This window comes from Enhydra lutris, unplaced genomic scaffold, assembly GCF_002288905.1.
Source record: "Enhydra lutris kenyoni isolate GAN:26980312 unplaced genomic scaffold, ASM228890v2 scaffoldscaffold6, whole genome shotgun sequence".
NCBI lineage: Eukaryota > Metazoa > Chordata > Mammalia > Carnivora > Mustelidae > Enhydra > Enhydra lutris.
Window position 1 is genome coordinate 35,896,529 of NW_019154090.1, and position 22,610 is coordinate 35,919,138.

General features: G+C 45.2%; 1 protein-coding gene across 1 annotated transcript in view; it reads left to right on the top strand.

Moving 5' to 3' along the window:
- LOC111141726 (SLX4 interacting protein) overlaps positions 1 to 22,136 on the top strand; it is a 198,104-nt gene extending 175,968 nt beyond the window's left edge. The window contains 4 exon segments of the mRNA XM_022494515.1: positions 6,818 to 6,918; positions 8,094 to 8,676; positions 8,678 to 12,604; positions 21,860 to 22,136. Of these exon segments, the coding sequence (XP_022350223.1) occupies positions 6,818 to 6,918; positions 8,094 to 8,676; positions 8,678 to 8,815 (822 nt within the window). The 3' untranslated portion in view covers positions 8,816 to 12,604; positions 21,860 to 22,136.
- Positions 22,137 to 22,610: the final 474 nt, after the last annotated feature.

Sequence of the window (22,610 nt, forward strand, 5' to 3'; positions counted from 1 at the left end):
GCACACTTAATCTCTTGGGTCTCATTGTTCAAATAGGGACAATACCTGCCTGCTAAGTAAAGTAACTCAGTAAGGCTCCAATGAGATGTGGGGAAAAGGACTTTAGTGGTGTAAGTTCTCTACAGATGCAAGGCAGGCTTGCGTTTTCGAAGACCCTGTATGGTTTCTGTAGGCACCAAGTTTTCTTTTTACAGTCATGTCAAGAAAATGTGTTTAGCACTTTCCAGTTTCTAAAGTGTGCTTCATACAGCTTGCTGCATTTAAATTTCCCAAACAGTCCTGAAGGACAGATGAGAAACCCACCAATCAGAGAGTTGAGAGATGGGCTCCGGCACAAGCAACCCATGACTACCAGACCTTGGCTTCCATCTCCTACTTCACTGTGTTCCCCTTCCCCTCCCAGGAGTGTTAACCTGATTTGCTCAAACTCGGGAGATATGTGATCACAAAGAATTCAGACATGGTAACATTTTGAATGTGACATAAAACTACGTGTCCTAATATTTTACTATGAGTTACCTCCATTTAAAATACTCTGGTTGGGTTATGAATTATTTTCATTTAGGACTGACTGAAACAATCAGAGGAAACTCACATACATGACCATAAGAAATTAGATCTCTAAAGAAATAGACATTACTGCATAAGTACTACTGTGAGAAAAACCTTAATGGCATTGAAAAGCCTTTTTTCCTGCCTTCTCCCGTTATTGCCTCCCTATCAGGCAGGATATTCTGCAGTTCTAGAAATAAGAGTGTGGTGGGATAGCTCCTGTCATCCCTTCTAAATGTAGCTCTGAGGGGTGCCGGGAGCACCCCACTGGTGGCTGCACTGCGATGGTGGGGTGCACCCACGGGCTCCTCGAGCGACCTGCAGTCTGGTCTCATGGCCCCAGAACCTTCCCCAGCAGTTCCAACCTAGGTTACTACTCATGTCCCAGGGCCTACGGCCTACTGCTTGAAAGCTGAAGCAAGATTCTCCCGACAGAAACCCCATTTGTCAGCTGAATAATGGCACTGAAGGCCATGCTGTCTGTCTATGTCAAGTGAGGGCCCTGGAGTGTGGGAATAACACCTTCAAAAGTGACTGACCCTACACTGGCCCCACATGACCATGTTGGGCCATGGAGCATTGGAAATGTGGCAAGTCAGGAGTGATGTCCTGTTCATGTCAGATACATACCAGATTCTGGACACTTGGTATAAAAATATAAAATATCTCAACATTTTTATATTACATGTTGTAATGGTAACATTTTATATATTGGGCTAAAAAATATATATTATTGAAATCTGATTTCGCCAATTTTCTTGTACTTTTTTCATGGTCTATGGAAAATTTAAAGTTACATATACAGCACATGTTATATTCCTGCTGGAGATCACTGGTTTCTACTCTGTCTCCACTTCACTCTTGAACCCATCCATCCCAAACAGGCTTTGGGTCCCACTCCACCAAAAAAGAGCCTTTGTCAAGTCACCTTCCATTGGTCAGTTCTCACTCCTAATTGCTCAGCACATTTGACGTGATTGTCACTTTCAGTGAAAGACTTTGTTCCCTCATGACCTCCTTTCCTGAATCCTCCTCATCTTCTTGACTTCTTTCTTCCTTGTCCAAACTCACCCCTTAGTGGGGTCATCCTGACTGATGACTTTATATACCATCTGCATGGACTTCCCAGCTTTCTGTCCATAGCCCAGACCTCTCTCTTCCTAAAACCTGTGTCTTAACGTCTACTCAGCATCTCTGTTTGGATACCCAGGAGGACTCTTCAAGTTTACATATCTAAGGTTGATTTCTTGGTCCCACTTCCCCAAGCCTGTCCCTCCCCCAGTACTTCCTGTGTTGGTAAAGGCTAACTTCCTTCACCCACCTTTTTAAGCCACAAATCTTGGAGTCATCCTTGAATTTTCTGATGACCAACTATATCCAGTCCATTGACACATTCTATTGGGCCTCCCTTCAAATTATATTTGCATTCTAACCATTTCTTACCATCACCAGCTCCTAGAAGACTCCTCGTCTCTGAGTGGACTATTGCAGTAGTCTTATTACTGGTCTCCCTGTGTCCATTTGTCCCCCTACTGCACCCAGGGTGACCCTTTTAAAATTCCAAGTCCCTTTTCCCCTTAGAACCTTCCAAAGGCACATCATCGTCCTTAGAATAAAATATGCCATCCTTATAAAACCCATATGTGATTTGCCTCCACCAATACACATACCACCAATACACACACACACCTGCTACCTCCCCTCCCACCCCTCCCCCTGATTTGCTGTCCTATTTCTTCAACCCCCAGGCACATGCTATCTTCAGAGCCTTGGCATTCACATTTCTCCCTGCCTGAAATGCACTAGGTTCACATGGCTCACCCTCCACTCAGATCTCTCAGTAAAGCTCATCTTCATACCTACTACAGCATCCCCCCCACCACCAACAGATCTAAAACAGACACTTTGGACATTTATATCTCCTCATAACATCACAACCTTCTGACACATCATATGTTTATTTGTTTCTTGTCTTCCCCATGGGATGGAGACTCCGTGAGAGCAGAGATGTTTTCTGTGAGTCCACATGCTTTTCCACAAGGGCCTGAAAACAGTGTTCAGCACAGAGTTCAGTGTTGCCTGATGGGATGATTCTGCCGGACTCTGCTCAGTTAGTTATCAAGTCCACCCGTGCCCTGTTTGAGTGGGCAGAAGTTCATTAACTCTGCTGGGTATCAGAATCATTGGGGAGATTGCCTAAAAATGCATATGCTTTGCCTCTCCCCACTGGAGATCCAAATGCAGTAGATTCTGGGGTAGAATCTTAAACATTTTTGAATATGCTCCCTGGGTAATTTTGATGCCTGAGGTAACTGGACCACACTTGGCCAAACACTGCCTCAGTGGACCAGTTTACATTTATCTGTTGCTCTGTTCTGTCGAGTATCATTTCATGTATATTAGCAGTGCTTGAATCACCTGGGAACCTAAATATAGATCTCATATCCCCACCCTAGATCTGGTGAATCAACTTCCAGGGATGGGTCTTGGGAATCTGTATTTTTTGAAAAGCTCCTTTAGTGACAGTGTTCCCAATAGCCTTTGGGAGTCTCAGCTGTGTTTTATAGGCTCCTTGAGGAGGATACAAACTCAAGAGCGGTGTTCCTTACATCTTTTTAGGCCAACTTCTCTTCTCATCCTTCACTAACCCAACAGTGTTCTACTCAGAAGTGGTATTCAGTAGGTCACTATGCCATGAACGCCTTGATTTATCCACGGTTTCGATTTGCCTTTGTAACTTAAACATCAGCCAATCTGTCTAACTACATTTCAGTCCAGCCCTTTCTCTGATTAGAGGCAGGAAGCATGTCTTAGCTGCCTCGCTAATTCCAGTGGGGATTCTCTTTGCAGTGTTTTCTGGCAATAAATTTAAAATGTGTTTCCTAGGTCAGGCCAGGCACATCACCCATCTTCATACTTAAACGCTCACCTATTCAGCCTTCCTTTTGGACCTGTACTAGGGCACACAGCCTTAGCCTCAGGGCGCATCCACAAGACTCCACAGCGTCCCTGAGGATGGCATCAAGAGCTGACCCCTTGCCCTGGGAGCTTATCTGGGCTGCTCAGTCTGCCAAGGGAAGTGTTCCCCTGGATTAGATTCCCTTTGGGGCCTGTGGCCTTGCCCCACTTTTTTTTGGTTGTGTCCTGTAACTATATATAGACAGTCTTTACAGCTGGACAGTTTATTTTATTTTATTTTTTAAAGATTTTATTTATTTGCCAGAGAGAGAGAGAGAGCAAGCGAGTACACACAAGCAGGCAGAGAGGCAGGCAGAGGCAGCGAGAGAAGCAGGTTCCCTGCCAAGCAAGGAGCCCGATGCGGGACTCGATCCCAGGACGCCGGGATCATGATCCGAGCCGAAGGCAGCGGCCCAACCCACTGAGCCACCCAGGCTTCCCACAGCTGGACAGTTTAAAACTAAAATCAAAGCATTGCCAAGAATCAAAAAGTAAATGGGTGGGGAGTAGACGGGGGCAGGTGATGATACTTGCAGAATTTTATTCCTTTTCTAGTCTCAGAGCTAGTCTCTAGGTTGAGAAGAATCACCCATGAAGGCCCAAAGCCCTTGGTTAACCTATTTTCTCTTCTCTTCTCTAATTTTTTTCTTTTTTAGTGGTATTTTGAGATTTAAAAAAAAAAATTATTTTAGAGAATGAGCAGGGGAGGGGCAGAGACAGACGGAGAGAAAGAATCCCATGCGGCCTCCCCGTTGAGCACGGAGCCCAATGTGGGGCTCAGTCCTGGGACCCTGAGATCATGACCTGAGCCAAAATCAAGAGTCAGACACTTAACCGACTGAGCCACCCAGGCTCCCCTTGGTTAACCTGTTTCTTTAGTAACCAAGTCCCCGTGGAGTATGCACTCTGGACTTTGGGTGGCCAACTGGTAACCTTTTTTAATATATTGAGTCTGTATGTATTCTTTGCAGAAGATGTCCAGGTCATTATTCAAGGCAGAATCTAAAAAGGAATAGCGTCATTTAGGTAAACCCAAGAAGCACTTCAGAGCACACACTGTCTTGTACCTTGGAGTTTTGCCTCTGGATAAGCCACAGATTACATTTCGGTTCCAGATGTGAGAAACCATTAGTAATCAGGACAGCTCCCTTGGGAAATCCTGTTCCCAGTCCCTCTTCAAGAGAATCACTGCTTCCTCTGGAATATTTGTTTGGGGGGCTCCGGAGGCTGCCATTTAGTGACAAAGGGGAATGAATTGACCCTAGAAAAATAAGAATGAGAGATTTCTAATGAGATCTGACAGTTCAAGGACTGAAGAAAGAATCTAAGCTTTTTTTAAATTTTCCTGCCCACCCAGTCTTCATACAAATGTAAATATGCCTCCTTCAACAAATTGCCAAATGTGGTTTTAATTTGTAAGCAGGAGACCCTGCCTTGCCGGTTTCTTTTCTTTTTCTCTCTCTTTTTTTAAATTGAAGTCACAGGTTTTGCACTTTTTGAACTGGACATATCCTCCTGTCACTCCATCACGTTTTCTGTTGTCCTTCTCCTTCCAAGGACATTTTCCCCCATTGTTTGTGATCAGAGGAATTTGGGACGAGAGTCAATTGTCATGTTTCTTAAAGCAGTTTTTGAAGTTCCCATAGGAAATGCACAGTGCTCTTTAAACTGAGTTTAAAAAATAAATAAATAAAGGCAGAGGTTGGATCTAGTATGAGATTTGAAGAGTGTCACTATCGCGGTATCGTATTTTATGTGGTCTGCGTAGTATCCATTGTTGTTATTTATGACCCTGTCTGCCTTCCATTGTGGACTTCTTCAAGCCTTGGGGAATTTACATCATTCCTAATAGCAAAAGGCTTTCTGGTTCCCACAGAGTTGTTCAAAGCCTGACTCATGCTCCTTATGTTAATTGTTCAACTCTGAAAATACAGCACTTACAGGGTGTGGTCGTAAGGGGAAAATCTACTGTACTTATAGGGCATGTTTAGAAGTGTTTCACACATAAATCTCAGTCTCTCTCTCTCTTTCTCCTTCTCTCCCTCTCTCCCTTTCTTCCCCCTCTCGCCCCCTCTTTTCCCCCTCCCCCTCCATCTCTCTCTCTCTCCTTTAACTTTAAAACTGTAGCTCTATTTGGTCAAGGGGAGAAAGGGAGAAGCATCAAAATGCAGTATAATCCAATAAAACCTACAATATCCTGTTCACTAACTCTTAAAACTGACAGGTTATAACTGGATATGACTATGAGTGTCATTGATCCAGGTCTGAAACCATAGGCGAGATTAGTAGGAATTGAAAGCTTGTACTCAGTGGTGTGGGGCAGTGATTGTACAAAGGTCAGAGTACTGGCCTTTGGAGCTCCCTGGCATCATACTGATGGCTGCTGTCTACCAGGCATTCTGGGATTGCCGTTGCTAAATTCCAATGTGAGTCTAAAGCAAGGGACCTACTGATAATTTCCCAGAATTGTTCCTTATGGCCTCAACATTTTACTGTGGAATTTGGTAGAGAAGGGCACTTACTCTTCCAGAAAATGAGAACAGATAACACCTTTTCTGCATTATCCACTTGCTTAACAAAAAGGAAGTGATTCCAAAACTATGAACTAGGTTAATGGTGGCAAAGATTGGGAGTTTTTGATGTTTTAGAAGTACTTCTGTATGACGCTTCCTTGGGAACATATAAGGATAGATAAACAGATAATCTCTGAATTAATGTAAAACTGTGGTGGTGCTGTTAGTTTAAGAAAAAACTCCCAGTTTTCTGGTAGCCAGGAACCACAAACTTCAGTTTTCAAAGTACCAGTATTCAAAGGCTTTAACTCAACTCCTGCAACCTTAAGTATTGCAAAGGCCATGTTCTGTATTTTTTGTAAATAGAGAAAATGTGTGGAATTCTTTGGCTAATTAGGGTGTAGACCATGGTGCCAGCGGGTCTCTCTGGAAGATCGGAGCTCACACACATGCTGCTGCCTGGCCCCGCGATGCCGGCTTCATCACACTCAGGCCCCCAGAGATAGCAGATACTGGCCAAGAGTTCCCAGATAGTTTGGCTCCAACATCCTTTCTCTTACAGACTTGGATGTCTGTGGTGCATATTAACATATGAACTGTGTTGGGTAGGAGTCCAGAAAAAGCGACCATTTACCCAAAAGTTCTAGATTTAAAAAAATTCAAATAGCCTGACACTAAGTGGTCTCATCTAGTCTTCATGAAAATCCGTTCACTGGGGCATTCAGAGTAGAACTGTTTTTTCTCATGTTCAGCTCATAGATTTCTGGTTGAACCTTTGTTATCTTTTGGAGTAGACGGAAGGAGCTCTCCATGGAGCGTCTGATTATTTTGCTGAGTGTGCAGAGAGTCGACTTCCTCCCAGTGCAAAGCGCAAGAGAAATGCTCTGAAAGAAATGTAGGTCTGACCAGTTTTCTTTTCCTCCTTTTTGATTCTGTGCATGTGTCGGGGGTGGGGGGGTATGGATATGCGACAAGAAGTCTGGAATTCAACAGGAGTTTGTGGAAATTAATCACAAAACCCCCTCTGGCACCAAACTTACCCTAAATCCCATGTTTGCCCTTCTGCCTTCCTGACTGTCTCTTGCAGTGGGGAGCAAGTCCTTGCCTCACAGGTGTGTTGCAAGGAGTAATTAATTACAAATGCTTTGAAGATGAAAAGCACCTGTTTGCTGGTGTGTTTCTTACAACTTTCCAAGTGACTACAGACCCATCTAAAAAAATACATTCCTTTGCTGAAATGCAGGTTCCAATTCTAATATAATTACGATAATCCTCAAGCCTCTGATTAGGAACAATAAGAACATGAGTGTGTGTGTGTGTGTGGGTGTGTGTGTGCTTGTATGTGCGTGCGTGCACGTGTGTGTGTGTTTCCAGACTAAAGCTTAGCCAAAGTAAATATTTCAGCTTCAGTGTTACGAGTTTGGTGGTTTAAGAAATTTCTTTGCTATTCACAAGCCTGCAAATCTGTGTTGAAGTCAGTATCTGCAGTCTCTTGACTGTCCCCATGCAGCTCTTGCCCTGCCCCTCAAAGGGAATTTTACAATCAGAGTGACGTTTGCATTGCCTTTTGTGTGTGCTGTAGAAAACGTGTGTGTATGTGTCTACAAGCACGTCCTTGTGCATGTGCGTATGCACACACACAGCCTGTGCTTTAGATGTATCTGATCATTTACTTCTGGGGGGAAAAAAATCAATATATAAAATTTAGGCAATATTGACCCTTCACATCTGAAACGAACACCTGCCTGCCTTAGTTAAATGAGATCCATCATAACTCCAATATAACTACATTGAAAACCCAGTGATCAAGAAACAAAGCCTGTCCTCATGTATCCTAATAACTAATCCTTGTGTGTTGGAAAATGCGATGGCTATTGCTTGATCCAGTCTGAATGTAAACATAACACTTAGGGATTGTTCTAGATTTGCCAGGGAGGTAAGGGAGAAGGAACGGTAGCACGTGCCTCCTTTTCTAGGTCTGGGAAATATGATATGCGGTATAGAAATTGGAGGACAGCATGCCTTTACAGCTTTACGAAACAAAACCAAAAAAATCTTTCTTTGTTTTAGTGTGAAAAGAACTGAAACGAACAGCAACGTTGTGAGCAAATCATGGAGCAGAAGGGACATTGTGGGAACATCTAGTGACCCAGTGATTGCAGAGATAGCGAGGAGGAGGGGTGATAGTCGGGCTTCAGCCAGTCCCCTGTCAGAGTCTATGGGACAAGCAAAAGATTACATAAAGGCAGCCAAGAGCCACGGGGGGCTTCCTGTTCAAGAGCTGGAAAATGTTCATCAGACCCAGCCTGAAGACACTAGTGGCCAGTAAAAACCTCATCTTGGGGAGTGGTTAGAGACAGGCCTTCTAAGCAGGAGCCCTGTCTATAGCTGTGAGTCAGCATCACCAGGTCCAAAACAAAGTCCACAAAGGGCCAGAGCGCAACAGAAATGCAGGAACCGCGGCTCTGCAGAAGACGTCGACCACCACAAGAGAGTTTCTCTTGGAAGCGATCAATTAGTCCCAAGAGAAATCGTAGTAGAAAAAAGCAAAGCTGTCAGTGTTTTGCCAGCCTCAGAGATGTCAAATCCGGGGTTACTTTTGAAACGAGGTTTGGCAAAAATGGCATCTAATGAAGAGTTGCATGTTTTGGAAAAATCTCTCCTCCGGACATCTTACAAAAAATCAGCCAAGGCAGGCACAGCAGACCGGCTCAACCACAAACACTGAAAGATTATCTGCAGTCCGGGGCAGCCCAACCAAGAAAAGAAAGAAGTATGAAAGAGGCCACTAACTTACTAACGGGGATTGCTGAGTTGTAGTTGGGTATGTAATGGCTGAAGGTACGGAAAGAGAGGGGTGTGTGCAGCTGTCCCGACGTTGAAGGAATTAGAATGATTATTTTGCATGGAAAATAGAGCTCCATGTGAGGATTCTTTTTTAACACATTCATCTCCGGGAGGCTATGTGCTTTTTCTAACAACACTGCCACTTTCTCATCATACTTCTATAACTATCTTCAGAGCCCTTCACCTCGTCAAAGATGACCCCCTTCTTGAAGGAACTGCGCAAAGAAACCAATCGTGCGCCTTCATGACTCATCACTGTGCAGACCATACAATGGGCCACATGAAGACAATGCTATATTTGGGGGGACAGTTTCTCCTTCTGTTCCTCAGCCTGAGTCAGGCAGAAGTGAAGGAACAGGCTAGTGGTCCTCAACATCTGGTTCTGGGCCCCGCATCACTGTCTGAAAATGTGTTAGAAATGCAGACCTTGGGCCCCACCGCAGACCTACTGAATGAGAAACTCCGGGCGATTCCAAAACATGCTCAACTTTGAGAACCACTGGACTAATTGAAAACTCCCTGGTGTTTGTTTCCTCCAGCCTGGTTCCCAGGGCCTCCAGCTCATCAGCCGAGGCCCGCATGTGGACAGGCACCCCCTCGTGTTCCGTCAAACTTGTAAAACACCTGAGTTTGGTGTCTGAGCTGCTCAGTTCCTGGTTTCTCCACGGCATGGTGGCCGCAGCACCACAAATCTGTTACTTACCCTAAGAAGTGCTAGAAGTTTATGGGTCATTTGGCCCAGCATTAGAGGGAGACAGTGGAGGGAGAGGCTTGCTCTCTCTTGTAGCCCAGGCGTGCGTGTCCGTGTCCCTGTCCCAGCACTTGCCCCCAGCTCTAAGATTTCAGTTAGGTTCAGGAAGGATTAAAACCGAAGGGGAAATCAGTGGCCAGAGTTTCCACTTTCCCAGTTGGAAGGCGTCACAGGCAGTTTGAATTTCAAAACAGGAGCCTTCCATTTGCAGTATCACCCACGAATGTCTCCAGTGGGCCTGCTGAAATGTCACCGAGTGAATCATAGCAATGACTTATTTTGGATGGACACCTACTAAAGATTTTCTTAACCCAATTTCACCCTAAAATAGGAGAAAACCCATATTCAAAGGCCACCCATCAAATACATCTTTTTTTTCTCCTCAACATTGTGTGGTCCTTTGAAGTAGCACCTCCCTAGTAACAAGGAAAGTTAAGTATATTCCCAGAGTGTTGGAGTTAGCAGAAAAATGACCCAGAAAACGTCCAATGAAATAAAAGAACATGGAAACAGACAGAGTGTAGGTGGTTCAGAATGCTTAAAACTAATTGTGGTTTTGTTTCTCCTAGCTCATTCTATGCTTGCCTGTGACTCCTTTCCCACTTGTTAGGGTAAGACTCCTTAAGAGGCAACCATGAAGTTCAGTGTTGGTCACTATGCCTAGCTGTGAACGTAAATGCTATTCCTTTGATGTTCCCCAGGCTCCCTGGACACCTGTCCCCTTCTCGTGGTCCCAGACTCACCACCCCGACCAGGAACATGGCCCTGCCCATCGGTGTCCTTTCCTCTTCCCACAGGTTTTTCTCTGCTCTTAGCTGATTCCAGTTAAAGCATTCTACAGGAGAAGAGGGAGCCCAACAGAGTACTAACCACAGTGAGTCAAGTTAGTTAGGGAGCAGATTGTATTCATCCAGTTGGGGTAGACAGCACAGAATGGAAATGCTCCACTGGGGGGCCCCTCTCTTAGAGCGGCAGCTGTTCTAGGTGTGCTCTTTCCCGAAGACAGGAGCAGAGTGTGTCGCTGAATCTTCTTCCAACAGAATTCTTGGAACAGTCTAAATAGAGAGGGCCCACATAACAACCCAGGTGACCGGCCAAGAAACAATAAGCTCCCGGAACGGAGTCTTGATTAAAAAGGGCAGCCGTTCCAGAACAAGAGCTGCTGCTAACCCAGAACTGAGAGATGCTTGCAATGGAGGCGCCAGAGAAAAGCTTTTAATTGAAAAGTTTTTATTTCATTTGTTAACTGGGGCCTGCACAGTGGGTACAGCCAATCTTTGTGATTTAATGATTTTCTCTCAAGAGCAGCCTTGGCTTTAGAGTTTGATATATTTGTGGAAATAACAATTGCTGTGACCTCAGAGGGAAAATAGCACCTGTGGTTGTAGACTGATAGGGTCTTCCTCACTGCCCGCATGTACATGGGATTGTCACAGGATTAACGGAGGGAACAGCTCTCCCCTTCCGCACTGGGGCATGTGTCTGAGGAATTTTGCCTTTAAGCATTTTCTTCCACATGTCTGAAACACCCCCGGATCTCTTATTACTTGAGTGGTTGTGCGATTCTTTGGATGTTTGAAAGTACAGAGGAAAATGGCTGCCAGGTTTTATTGTTGCTCATTAGCTGGGAAATGCAGAGTTCCCTATGACTGGGAGTGGTTTGTGTGTTGACACTCTTAATAATCTTATTAATTCCACATCCGAAAATCTGAGAGGCTGTCAATATTCTTAGTCAAAAAGAACAAGTTCTTCAACCACTTAACTTAATAACCCAAACTCAATTTATGCTCAAGTCCCTATAATTCTGATGCTTGGGATCCACTTCTGTTACTGTTACAACTTTGAACTCCCTAACTTTCTCAATGTCATGGCTTCTAAGTCACATCCATGTGCTTTCAGATGACTTTTTAATAGATTGGTGTTGAGTTTTCTGTTTTTGTTGTTGTTTTTTAATGTCTCTAAACAAATGTCTGAGGACAGGCAGTGCAATTTTTCTTACACTTTTTTTTTCTTGGCCACTGGAGGTTAACTGTTATCCAGATATGCATGTAAATTCTTGAAGGTAAAGGAGCAGCCATTCGGGGATAGAGGAGTGAGTGCTATAGCTTTTTTATTTATGTCAAAGAAGTAAGAAAATGTATTTCATTTTATAAAAAGCAAGAATCATTAAAAACGCGCTAGTTTGATTTATGGAGAATATAGCTTGTTTCTTATCTCAAGATATGTCTCGGGGACAACAGTGGGATCACAGTTAATTGTTTGCTTCTGGTGTCGTGTTTGGATTTTAATATGAATTGTTTTGCATCACATGGCCTTTGATTTTAGCAAGAGCTTGGTGAGGGCAAAGCACATAAGAGAAGGAAACCTCTGTGCCCAAGAGAATGGCCTGGGATCACAGTGCTGCCGTTCCCGGTTTCCTTGAATTCCTTCTTGGCAGGCCCCACTGTCGTATTTCCACAGAATTTTAGTGAATGGCCTTCCTTTTGAGGTAACAAATGCCTTTCCTAAGAGCCAAAAATCCTCTCTTCAGCATTCCATGACTTGAATATGGGAATCATTTTAGTTTCTTCTTTGCTCTTATGAGGAAATTTCCATGCTTATTTTGTTAAGACGATAGAGTTCATTCCTTGTTGTTGAAACACTAATGAATTAAAACTTGGTGGAGCAAGTAAAAAATCAAAATTAAGCTGATTTCTGCTAAGCAGTTTAAGATCTTCCTTAAGTAAATTAAGCATTGTAAAATGAAGTTTAATGCAGATAATTACTCAGGACAGAATATAGATCATTGGTATTGCAATTTAATGATATAATTAAATTCTCAGAAATCTGCAGAACTCCTTCTAATTTGGCTTCTATATTTATTTAAGAAGACAAGGAACAAATACCTGTCAGGGTGTGCACTTACCAGAGGGGACTTGAATGGATGAAATTATTACCTTTAATTGTGGCTGACTACTCAATACTGGACTTTAACCACATTCAAGTAAGTTTTATTATGCAGCATAATATTACCATGTATTACTTGATAATTGCTTTTAGAATTGCTTGTCAAAAATCTTGATTTTTTTTAATTAAAGAAGAATCAGTAAAACCATATTATGACCCCAAAAACATCTGATCAGGTGACCATAGATGTGGATGTGAGAGAATCCCAGAATAAGTTTTATTAATCAAGGTAGGAAGCCAGACGCTGCAGCCATCAGCAGGAGAGTTCTTTCTCCCCAACGCCTTTATCCTGTCGTTTGTTTTGTTTGAACTACTTCAACTACAAAAGAGTTGAACGTGTGTGAAGGTACATGGATCAAAGTAGTATGTAGAGGAAACAAACCTGCTTTATAAATAAAAAGGAAAATTGTTTTAAAACGTTAAGTTAGTGTGTATCACTTTCTCCAAAGCAAGGGAGTTCACCCCAAGTAGTATATATCCAAAATGCCCTTTTCTGAACATGCGATTTAAAATTATATTCTCTTAGAGATTTTTTTTCCTCCTTGAAACAACTCTGAGGTTTTGAACACTATGTTAAAATAATCCCAAGGAGCTCTGCTTCTGAACATTTAGGTCTAGAAAACCCTGTGTGAGGTGTAAGATTCCGGGGTGGTCTTTACAATGCAGATATGTTCTCATTTCTTCCAGTTGTGAGCTAAGAGAGATCCCTCTTGTGAGAGGTTAAAGTATGCAACCTTGACTCCTTTCCAGAAAAATCTTGACATTTCCCAAGTGGATTCATTTCCATTTTCTGAGTGGATCTAGTCCTTGTTCATCACTGAATAAAGTCCTGGGCCAACTCTTCGTCTACACTGCATTTTAGGACAGGATCCCAGGCCCCTCTGATTGCTTGTATATGTATCTCCCCTTGGATCTGTACATGATTTTTCAGAGGCGTTTCAGTATGAGGTTGGGATCATACACTTGAAAAGCATGAAATGCTGAGAACCACTGCAGTGATGAAACAAAGTGCCTTTCTTAGTGGTTTGCTCCTGCTAGCACGCTGGCCGGCCCAGCCCACGGGAAAGCTGGCCTGCCCTGGGCTGGGGATCCAGAGACTGGAGATGGTCTGGTGCTCCAGGCTACAAATCCCAGGTTCAGGCTACTGCTTTACCACTAACTGGTTTGCGTGTTTTACAAGTCACTCAACTTCCTGGGCCTCAGTTTCTTCCTTTGTCAAATAAAATTCTCTCTCCTATTTTAAGTGCCACCCTGAAGGTGAACTTCCATGTGGTAATTTCTGTAATCATTTTAAGAAACACGTTCTTAGCACTTCCATGTGGTAATTTCTGTATCCATTTTAAAGAAACAGGTTCTTCGCACCATCCATACTTTGGGATTACTGGGTAGCTTCTAGTTAAATCAGAATCCTTGAAATTTGGCCTGGGTATCAGCAGTTTTAAAAGATCTTCAAATAGGGGCACCTGGGTGGCTCCTTGAGTTAAGGCCTCTGCCTTCAGCTCAGGTCGTGATCTCGGGGTGCTGGAATCGAGTCCCGCGTCGGGCTCTCTGCTCAGTGGGGAGCCTGCTTCCCTTCCTCTCTCTCTACCTGCTTGTCATCTCTGTCTGTCAAATAAATAAATAAAACCTTTAAAAAAAAAAAAGTTTGGGGCGCCTGGGTGGCTCAGTGGCTTAAAGCCTCTGCCTTCGGCTCAGGTCATGACCCCAGCGTCCTGGGATCGAGCCCCGCATCGGGCTCTCTGCTCAGCGGGGAGCCTGCTTCCTCCTCTCTCTCTGCCTTCCTCTCTGCCTGCTTGTGATCTCTGTCAAATAAATAAATAAAATCTTTGAAAAAAAAAAAGTTCTTCCAATACTGATTCTGATGAGAAGCCATAGTTAAAAATAAAACGTAGAGTGTGTGTGTGTGTGTGTGTGTGTGTGTGTGTGTGTGTGTGTGTTTAAATTTTAGTGGGTGTTAAAAGAGGCAGGGTGTGCTCAGAGCTGAGTGTCCTTTATAGGAGGGGCGTGCAAGCAACTCAGGAGTGTGCCTGCTCTCAAATGAATGAGAAATGCTTTGGGGACAAGGTGTCAATAGGGGTACATTTTAATCACAAAAGAAATGTGTTCTGCCTTCTCCTTCAGGCCTTCTGTGTTAGTAACACTGTGTTAGGACCCAACACGTCCCAGCACCTTCATCTTTGCCAACACTGAGAAATTGCTGCCCTCTGTACATAAGACGAGTTTTTAAAGCACCTAAATAATTGTCTAGGGTTTGCCTTTGATCCACGATCATTAATATCACTAATAAGCTCTCGAAAAGTGCGTGTGAATCTCAAGTTCACATGTGGCAGGGCAGTGGAAGAATGAACGCTTTTAAAATAGTTTGGCTCCGAAAGCACATCTGAAATAACCCTGTGGGAAAATCAGGAGAATTTCTCATCCTCCCAAGGATTACCTAGGATGAGATGCTGACCTTGTATTTTAAGTTCAGTTACATTTCTTAAAACCTCATTCATTACGCAGCCTGATTTATTTTAGTGGGCGAAGTAGGCTGTGGGAGGGGACTCCGGTGAAGTATAGTGTTCTTGTGGGCCTTTTGTTTTCGCCACAGTCCCCAAAAGATCATCTGTATTTCTTTAAAACACACATGCAGGCCAGCTTCCTCACGAGATTTACTACGGCTTTTCTCTCAGAAATTAGAGCTGAAGATTCTCTGGTCTTCAGGCTTCTAAGGCGATCAAGCCCCAGAAGGCCGAGTGTGCGCGGGGTGAGCCGAGCGCTGACCTTTGCCGGGGAGAGGTCAGTTCAGCACACAGGACTCAAAAGGGAGGAAGAAAAAGCAACTCCTCAGCAGGGAGTTTGACTTGCTTTAGGGCAGAAGAGATTTTATAAATAAGTTCCCAGTCTCCCACGCCCTCTCACCGGCTCTTCTATGACTAGTCCTGTCTCCGCGCTTAGATACACACACAGACACATGTGCACACGCACACATATACAAATGTGTACACACACACACACACACACACACACACACACACTGGTGTGGGGACGCAGACGGAGCTCTTACTTCCGTTTGCTGCCTCATGTCCCTCTCCCCACCTGCCCCGGGAACTGTGGGTTGCCCTGGCAGAACTTTCTTCGGAGGAGGCAGGTGATGGATTGACTGGGAACTTTTCTAAGCCCAGTGGCTCCTAAGGCCTTTTCTCTTCCTCCTCAACATGCTCAGCTGGTGAGAAGTGTGCAGAAGGCTCTTTCCCAAACCCACTGTGGGTGCCCGGGAGGATTAATACCAGCCAATCCATTCCTGTTGTCAGAGAGAGAAGGTGGAATGGTGTATTAGGGCGACCTCCAGCCTTGATGTGGCAGACTGGGTGTTTGGGATGTGTCCCAGCAGGAGGAGCCTAGAAGGCCCTTCTGTAATAATGCCAGAAGGAAGCGAGGCTTGTGAAGCAACAGCCTGGCTTTGATTTGTGCCTTCCCCTTAAAATGCTACTTCCCTGATGAGCCCTTTCCCGGTGCCTCCTGCTCGCCTCGGTGACCATCTAGAGCAGAGTGGTGACTGCATGGGCAGACCCTGGGGCATCTGGTAAAGTGTCCTCTGGGGGCTCCCCAGGGAAGAGTGCTCATCAGTACGAAAGCACTTCTGGGAGCAAGATCTTTCCATGGCAGAGATTCAGGGGATCTGCTGTCGGGGTTCCTGTTTTGATGCTAATTATCTAGCTGGAAGAACCTTCTGGATCTCTGTACAGGCTCAAAGACAAGAATACTGTCCATCTGTGAATTTTCCACATCAAATTGGCTCTGTTTTCTCTTGAAGATAGTATTCCTTAACACCGGTTTATCAAATTACGTGTTCTGGATCCTGGTTGGATCCTGGTTCTGGATTCTGGATCCTGGATCCAGCCCGATTTGGGCTGTTGTTCTGCAAGTTTATAAGGTCTAATTCAGGCCCTGGTTAACACTTCGGGAAAGCTCACTGAACTTGAGAGAAACCTAAACTTTCTGCCACTGGCTCTGCATGTTCAACTAGGCCAGCTGCCCCTGTGAGGGCAGACTCAGGACAGAGGAGATGGTACAAGAGAAAGTTGGGCTTGATACTTAACTCTGACTCAGTCCAGAGCAAATGGCTGGCTGAGGAGGGAACTTCCTTCTAGGGAAAAGCTGCTTGGTGGTGGGGAGGCCATTACCAACTATTTCTGGGACGTCCGGTCCTCTGAAAACCTCATCAAGAAAACAAGTCAAACATCACATTCCATAAGGAGAGAAAACTGACCCAAGACCTTGTGCCCTGAAGTCCTTCCAAGGCCAAGCACCTAGGTTTACCTCATCTGGCTCTAACTGTATAAAAGGGTAGGGAGGATGGATATGGGAGACAGAACCATGTTCGATCGCTATCATTTAGAGGCTGTCAAGAGCTGTCTACACTGGCAGACCACACACTTGTAGAATTTAACCAGGAACCAAGTTTTCTTATGGTCCTGTAGTTTATTCTTGTCTTGAATGCACTACTCTTTTTGCTGTACTGATAGCAGGCACTGAACTGATTTGGAGAAAAGATGATGGTTTGTGTAGCCAGGACCAAGACCACCACATGACAGAGCCTGGTACAGCTCCCATTAGAGGAGAACTTCGCTGTCGCTGTGGAACAGCCACACACTTAGCACCTTGCAACATTGCAAATCATTGCTCTCACAGGTTCTGACACTTTTTAGCTGGATCCTCTGCTCTGGATCTCATGAGGCTCAGATCAGGGTGTTGGTCAGGCTGTATCTTCATCTGCAGGCTCAACTAGGGAAAGACCTACTCCCAAGCTCCCTTGGGTTTTTTGACAAAATTCAGTTCCTTGCCATTTTAACACTGTGGACTCCAGTCTCCTGTTGGTGATCGGGGGAATTCACTCAGCAACTGGAGGCCATTCTCGGGTCTTTGCCCCATAGCCTCCTCCATCTCAAGTATGGAGAAAGCCTCCCTTATGCTGAACCTCTCACATTTTGTGTCTCTGACTTCTCCTGAGACCAGCCAGAGGAAAAAACCCTGCTTTTAAAGAGCTTCTGTGATTAGGTCAGCCCCACTTGGAAAATCTCCATAATTTAAGGCCAACTAATTGGAGACTTTAATTACATCTGCAAAATCCCTTCACAGCAGTACTTGGATTAATGTTCAATCAAGTAACCAGGGCCCAGGAATCTCTGGGGGCCATCTTGGATTTCTGTCTACCTCCAGATCCAAGGGCCCTTCCTTAGCTCTTCGCAGAGGGAGGCCCAGTTTTGTGGCGAGAACAGAGACTGTCACTGGAATCTAGCTGGATTCCTTAATCTCTTAGTGGACTCTACATCCTGTCACACAGAGCACTGTTCTTTCTTCTTCCTACAGCCCTTTTCATGAGTATGAACAGTGGCACACATTTATTATCACCATTTCACGGATGAGGAAACTAAGATGCAAAGAATTCTATGAACTTTCCAAAGTTAGTAAGTAACAGAGCATAGAATCCAGGTCTGTCCAACCCCAAAGGCCAGAAATTCTGCTGTTGGGCTGCAGCTGTGTGAGCTTAATACCGCAAAGGCAAAAAAAAAAAAAAGAAAAAAAAAAGAAAAAACAAACAAACAAAAAAAACACCGTGCCAGAAATCGGGAAGGAAGAGCTGTGATTGGAATCAAGGAAGTCTGGCTCCAGAGCGTATGCTTTGCCACTCAGCAGACAGCCTGGCTTTGCACACCAAGAAGGTGAAAGCCAACAGGCTGCTCATCAGGCCCACGTGGAGGCACGGCACCCTGGAGGAAATGTTCAAGGACCTCTTTTGTTGAGTGTTGTACCAAGAGCTCCCAGGACATGCAGAAATACTGGGGTCGTGGCTGTGTAGGGAAAGCCGGAGGTTTGGTGAGGCCTTGCCCACCCCCTTCAGACCTCTTACCACTTGATTTCCTTTTGCTCACACTTTGTCCTTAGTTTTGTGCAAACCTGTAGCTCTTTCACATTTGTGCTCTCCCTTTCTGCATTGGGCCTTGCTTCCTTTTTTTTTTTTAAATGATTTTATTTATTTATTTGAGAGAGAGAGCATGAGAGGAGAGAGAGATCAGCGGGAGAAGCAGACTCCCCGCCGAGCAGGGAGTCCGATGTGGGACTCGATCCCAGGACTCCAGGATCATGACCTGAGCCGAAGGCAGTTGCTTAACCAACTGAGCCACCCAGGCGCCCCCGGGCCTTGCTTCCTTTTAAAAAACACTTCCACACACCATCCTGGCAAAGCCAGAGAGAGACCCCAGAGAGAGCCTATCTGATTGTTAACGTCCTGAACTTGGAGGGTTTATGTTTTGGTCTCCAGGTTGGAGTTTTTCCTAGTCGTTCAGCGTGGGTGCCTCAGCGCATAGGAAATTTTTGCATAATATGTAGTTCTGGCTTATCCTGACACGACAAACAGGTTAAAGAGGACTTGTGGGATATATTCCTAATCCCTCTGTGGTGGGTGGGGAGAGCACGGGGGAGTAGGCTTTTTGGGGTGTTGGGTGGAGGAAGGAGAGCTGCCCATAGGCAGTGCCAGGAACTCCCAGATCTGCCTGTGCTGGCCCAGCTGTGCACTGGACAGGGTGAACTTCATTGCATTCAGGCTATGTGGATGTTAGTATTGTTCAATGCTCAGATGATTTTTCCATGAATAATCTGGAAGTAGCCTGCCAGGGGAAGCAGGAGTGTTTAGGGAATATGGGATGAAGCTGAATCACAGTTGCCGTCACCTGACACTGGCCAGGACCCTCCCAACCCCCTTTCATATGTGGAGACCAGCACCAACGTCCTGAGAGGTGTAAAGTGTGTGTGCGCGTGTGCGCATGCGTGTGTGTGCCTGCTGTGTGCGTGCGCAGAGGAGTAGGGTGTAGTGAGTGGGGCTGTCAATTTCCTTTCTGAGCCTCCTTTCCTTCAGTCTTATGTTCTAGTTCTGTGAAGCAGAAACTGAGAAGGAAATCTGAAGCTGCCCAAGAACAAAGGAACCACCTCCAAAGGGACAGGGCTTAGTCAGCCTTTGGTTCAGAAAATACCTGTTGCTATCAGATTTATAAAGATGTCACTTTTCTAGGTGAAACCTGTGGGAGGCACAGCTCAGCCTGGAGACAGTGTCTCCTTGGCAGCTCTGCAGCCTCCCTTGAGGCTTTGCAGCCCCTTTTTGTTAATCACTGCTGTCCCAATTGTGTGCCTTTGAAATTCACACCAAAGGCAGGATCCGGACATAAATCTGGCAAATTCCCAGAAACTACAGCAACCCAAGCAGCAGGAGCTCGAGGTTCTAGTCCCGGCTGTTGCTAACCCTCTGTGTGGCCTTAGGCAAATCCTCCAACCTCTCTAGGCCTCAGTTTCCCAACCTGGGAAAATAATGTGGGTTGGAGCCTTTGATGGGTAAGGTCTTCAGTTGCATCACTGTCCAGTGAGTCTAAGACGGAGGCTTTTCAACTGCTCATGTCTCGGCCCTGATGAAAGGAAGCCTCTCTGCACTCTTCAGGGGCAGAGTGGGAGCCAAATCGTTCGGTTGCCTGAGTAGTCATTAGGAAGCCAGCTGCAAACTTGGATTCCCCTCGGGGACCACGGAGCAGCCCCACTGGCCCTGCTGGGAGAGCTTCTCTTTAAAACAAAGCTGTTTCTTTCATGTTGCTGGCATCTGCTTTTGCTCTGCGGATAACTCAACCTTCAGGTGCCCTGGTGAGGATATTGCAGGGGAAGGGGCGGGGGCGGGGGGCGTGGTCAGGGAGGCAGCAGGCAGGTTCTTATTGGTTGGAGAGCCTTCACTCTCTCCCAAGTTTTTTCCCCGACTTGTACGTATCCCAGGTTAATACCAGACCCATGCCTAATGATACATAATTTAAGACTTGTAAAAGTTGCCTGGGACTTGAAAGAAACACACTCTAAGCCAGGAAGGTTGTGCCCGGCATGCAAGAGCAAGTAACACAGGTGGAATTTATGTCCAAAGCAAGAGAGCCACGCCCTTTTGACGCTCTCTCAAAGGATGCCATGCGGGCGTGCCGTGGGACCTGGGGTCCCGTGAGCATCACCCCCACTTGCCCTTACTTTTAACCACCATCGGAAGGCAGCTGTTCACAAAGGGAAATTCGTTATTTTTAATAGTCCCAGAAATGTCTCATGGATTTGAAGTGACGCAACAAGATTGCCCTAATGGTTTCTAACCTTTGTTTTTAACACTTCTGGGGCCGGCACCCTACAAAACTGCCCTGGGGCACCCTTCTGCCTCCAGTAACCAAGCTGTCTGTTGGCATTGCTGGAGACTGACATAGCCCAGGCCGGGATGTTTAGCTGCTTGTGGGGTGGAAAAAAAAATGCTAAGAAAAATAATTGTTGTTTTTGCAAACTATCTATTTAAAAACAGAACCTCAGGAAGCAGATTTCTGTTCCAATGCTAGGATGAATCAGAGCTCACAAAGTATAAATACACATTAGCAGGAGGAGGCTTCCCATAACCCAGTGCTTGTGTGTCTTCCCAGACCAGGAACCTCTGAACTCCTGCTTCTTATTCCCAGTAGAAGCAAGGAGCCGCAGCCGAAGCGGAAATGATAGAAAACATGGCCCAGCCCAAGTTGCAAGCTTCTGTAGGTCCATAAGAATTTTTTTTTTTTTTAAAGTCTTTAAAGACAACTGGTGTTTAGTGACACACTCGCTCACTTTTGGACAGACAGGTATACACGGTTGAGGAAGGTGGGAAACCCATGCTCTTGTTCCTTGGGCTCCTGGGTGCCTAAGAACTCTTACCAAATAAGTTAATTTTGACTCACTGACCCCTCAGATCAGCCAATAAACATGGAGCACTGAGACCACAGCTTGCTCCAGGGGCAGTACAATTATTTTACTTAAAAATGATGTCAGGTGGTAATTTAGCAACAAACTGGCTTGCAGGCTAATTAATTCAGTTTAACAAGGAGGAAAAATATTGTCATTAATGAAGAGCTTATACTTTAGTACTTCAGTAGAGTTGTTCTTAAATTTTACTACCCACAAGCCGGAGAAGAAGGGGAGGGAGGGAAGAGCTTGTTGAAAATACAGATTCCCTGTCCCCCGTCTTGGACCAGGCCTGGGACTCTACATGGAGAGAAACCCGCGGTCAAGTTATGCTTCTGAGTGTTGCCCAGTCTCACTGGACTTGTAGTCAGTTAAGACAGAGCCACCACCCACTTTCCAGATTTTACATCATCTAAGTCTAGTCTCTCAGCACAGTCAGCTTCGAGTTAATTCCTTACTGGAGTTTCATGGTATGGTCTAATGCTGGGGCTCGAGTTGGTCAAGTTTCTGGACTAAAAACTTATTTCTCTTCCAGGGTCTGCTTGAAGAGGGCCCAGAACATTAATGGGGAATGGGAAAGATATGGAGTCCTTTCTTTTCCACCTCGTCCCCAAGATAACCAGGGCTCCCTTGCCTGATTTCCTCTACCTGGAGAAAGGGGAAAACTGCCCTTTACGATCAAGGACCTGGCTTTGAGCCATGCCCAGAGGAGCCTGATCTCTGCCTTCTCACTACTGAGAAGTCCTCTTAAAACAAATGTGAATCTCAAGATCACGTCCCTCCTGGAATAAAGAATTGCAAAGGCTCATTAAACTTTTTTTTTCCTCTTGGCACAAAAGCACTTGGCAACTACCCAAGGAATTCTGGGGTCCTGAAGAATCCAAGTTCACAAACCACTGGAGCAAGGTATTGCTTTGGGATGGTGTTTGAGTTGAGCACTGCTAAATCAGATGGTGTCCTGGCTCACTGGGTCTGTACCAGAGCACTCCCTCCCTCCCGGCCACCCTACCTTCTAGAAACCAGATGTTCACTGGCAGAGATTAGGGACAGAAAGTACTGCTACACCAGGGCAGGGAGATGTGGGAATCCAGACTTGCTGGTGTCCAGGTCCTTCAGGCTGCCTTCCCAGCAAGCCCAGGCACACTGCTCTGAATTCTGACTCCTCAGTGCTCTCTGCTCAGGCACACAAAGCTAGGGATATTTTTAAAGCCTGTCAACCCTTTCTTAAACAGACAGCCATCAGAGAACATAGTTCCTAGACTGATAGAAGACAACTTTCCCAAGGA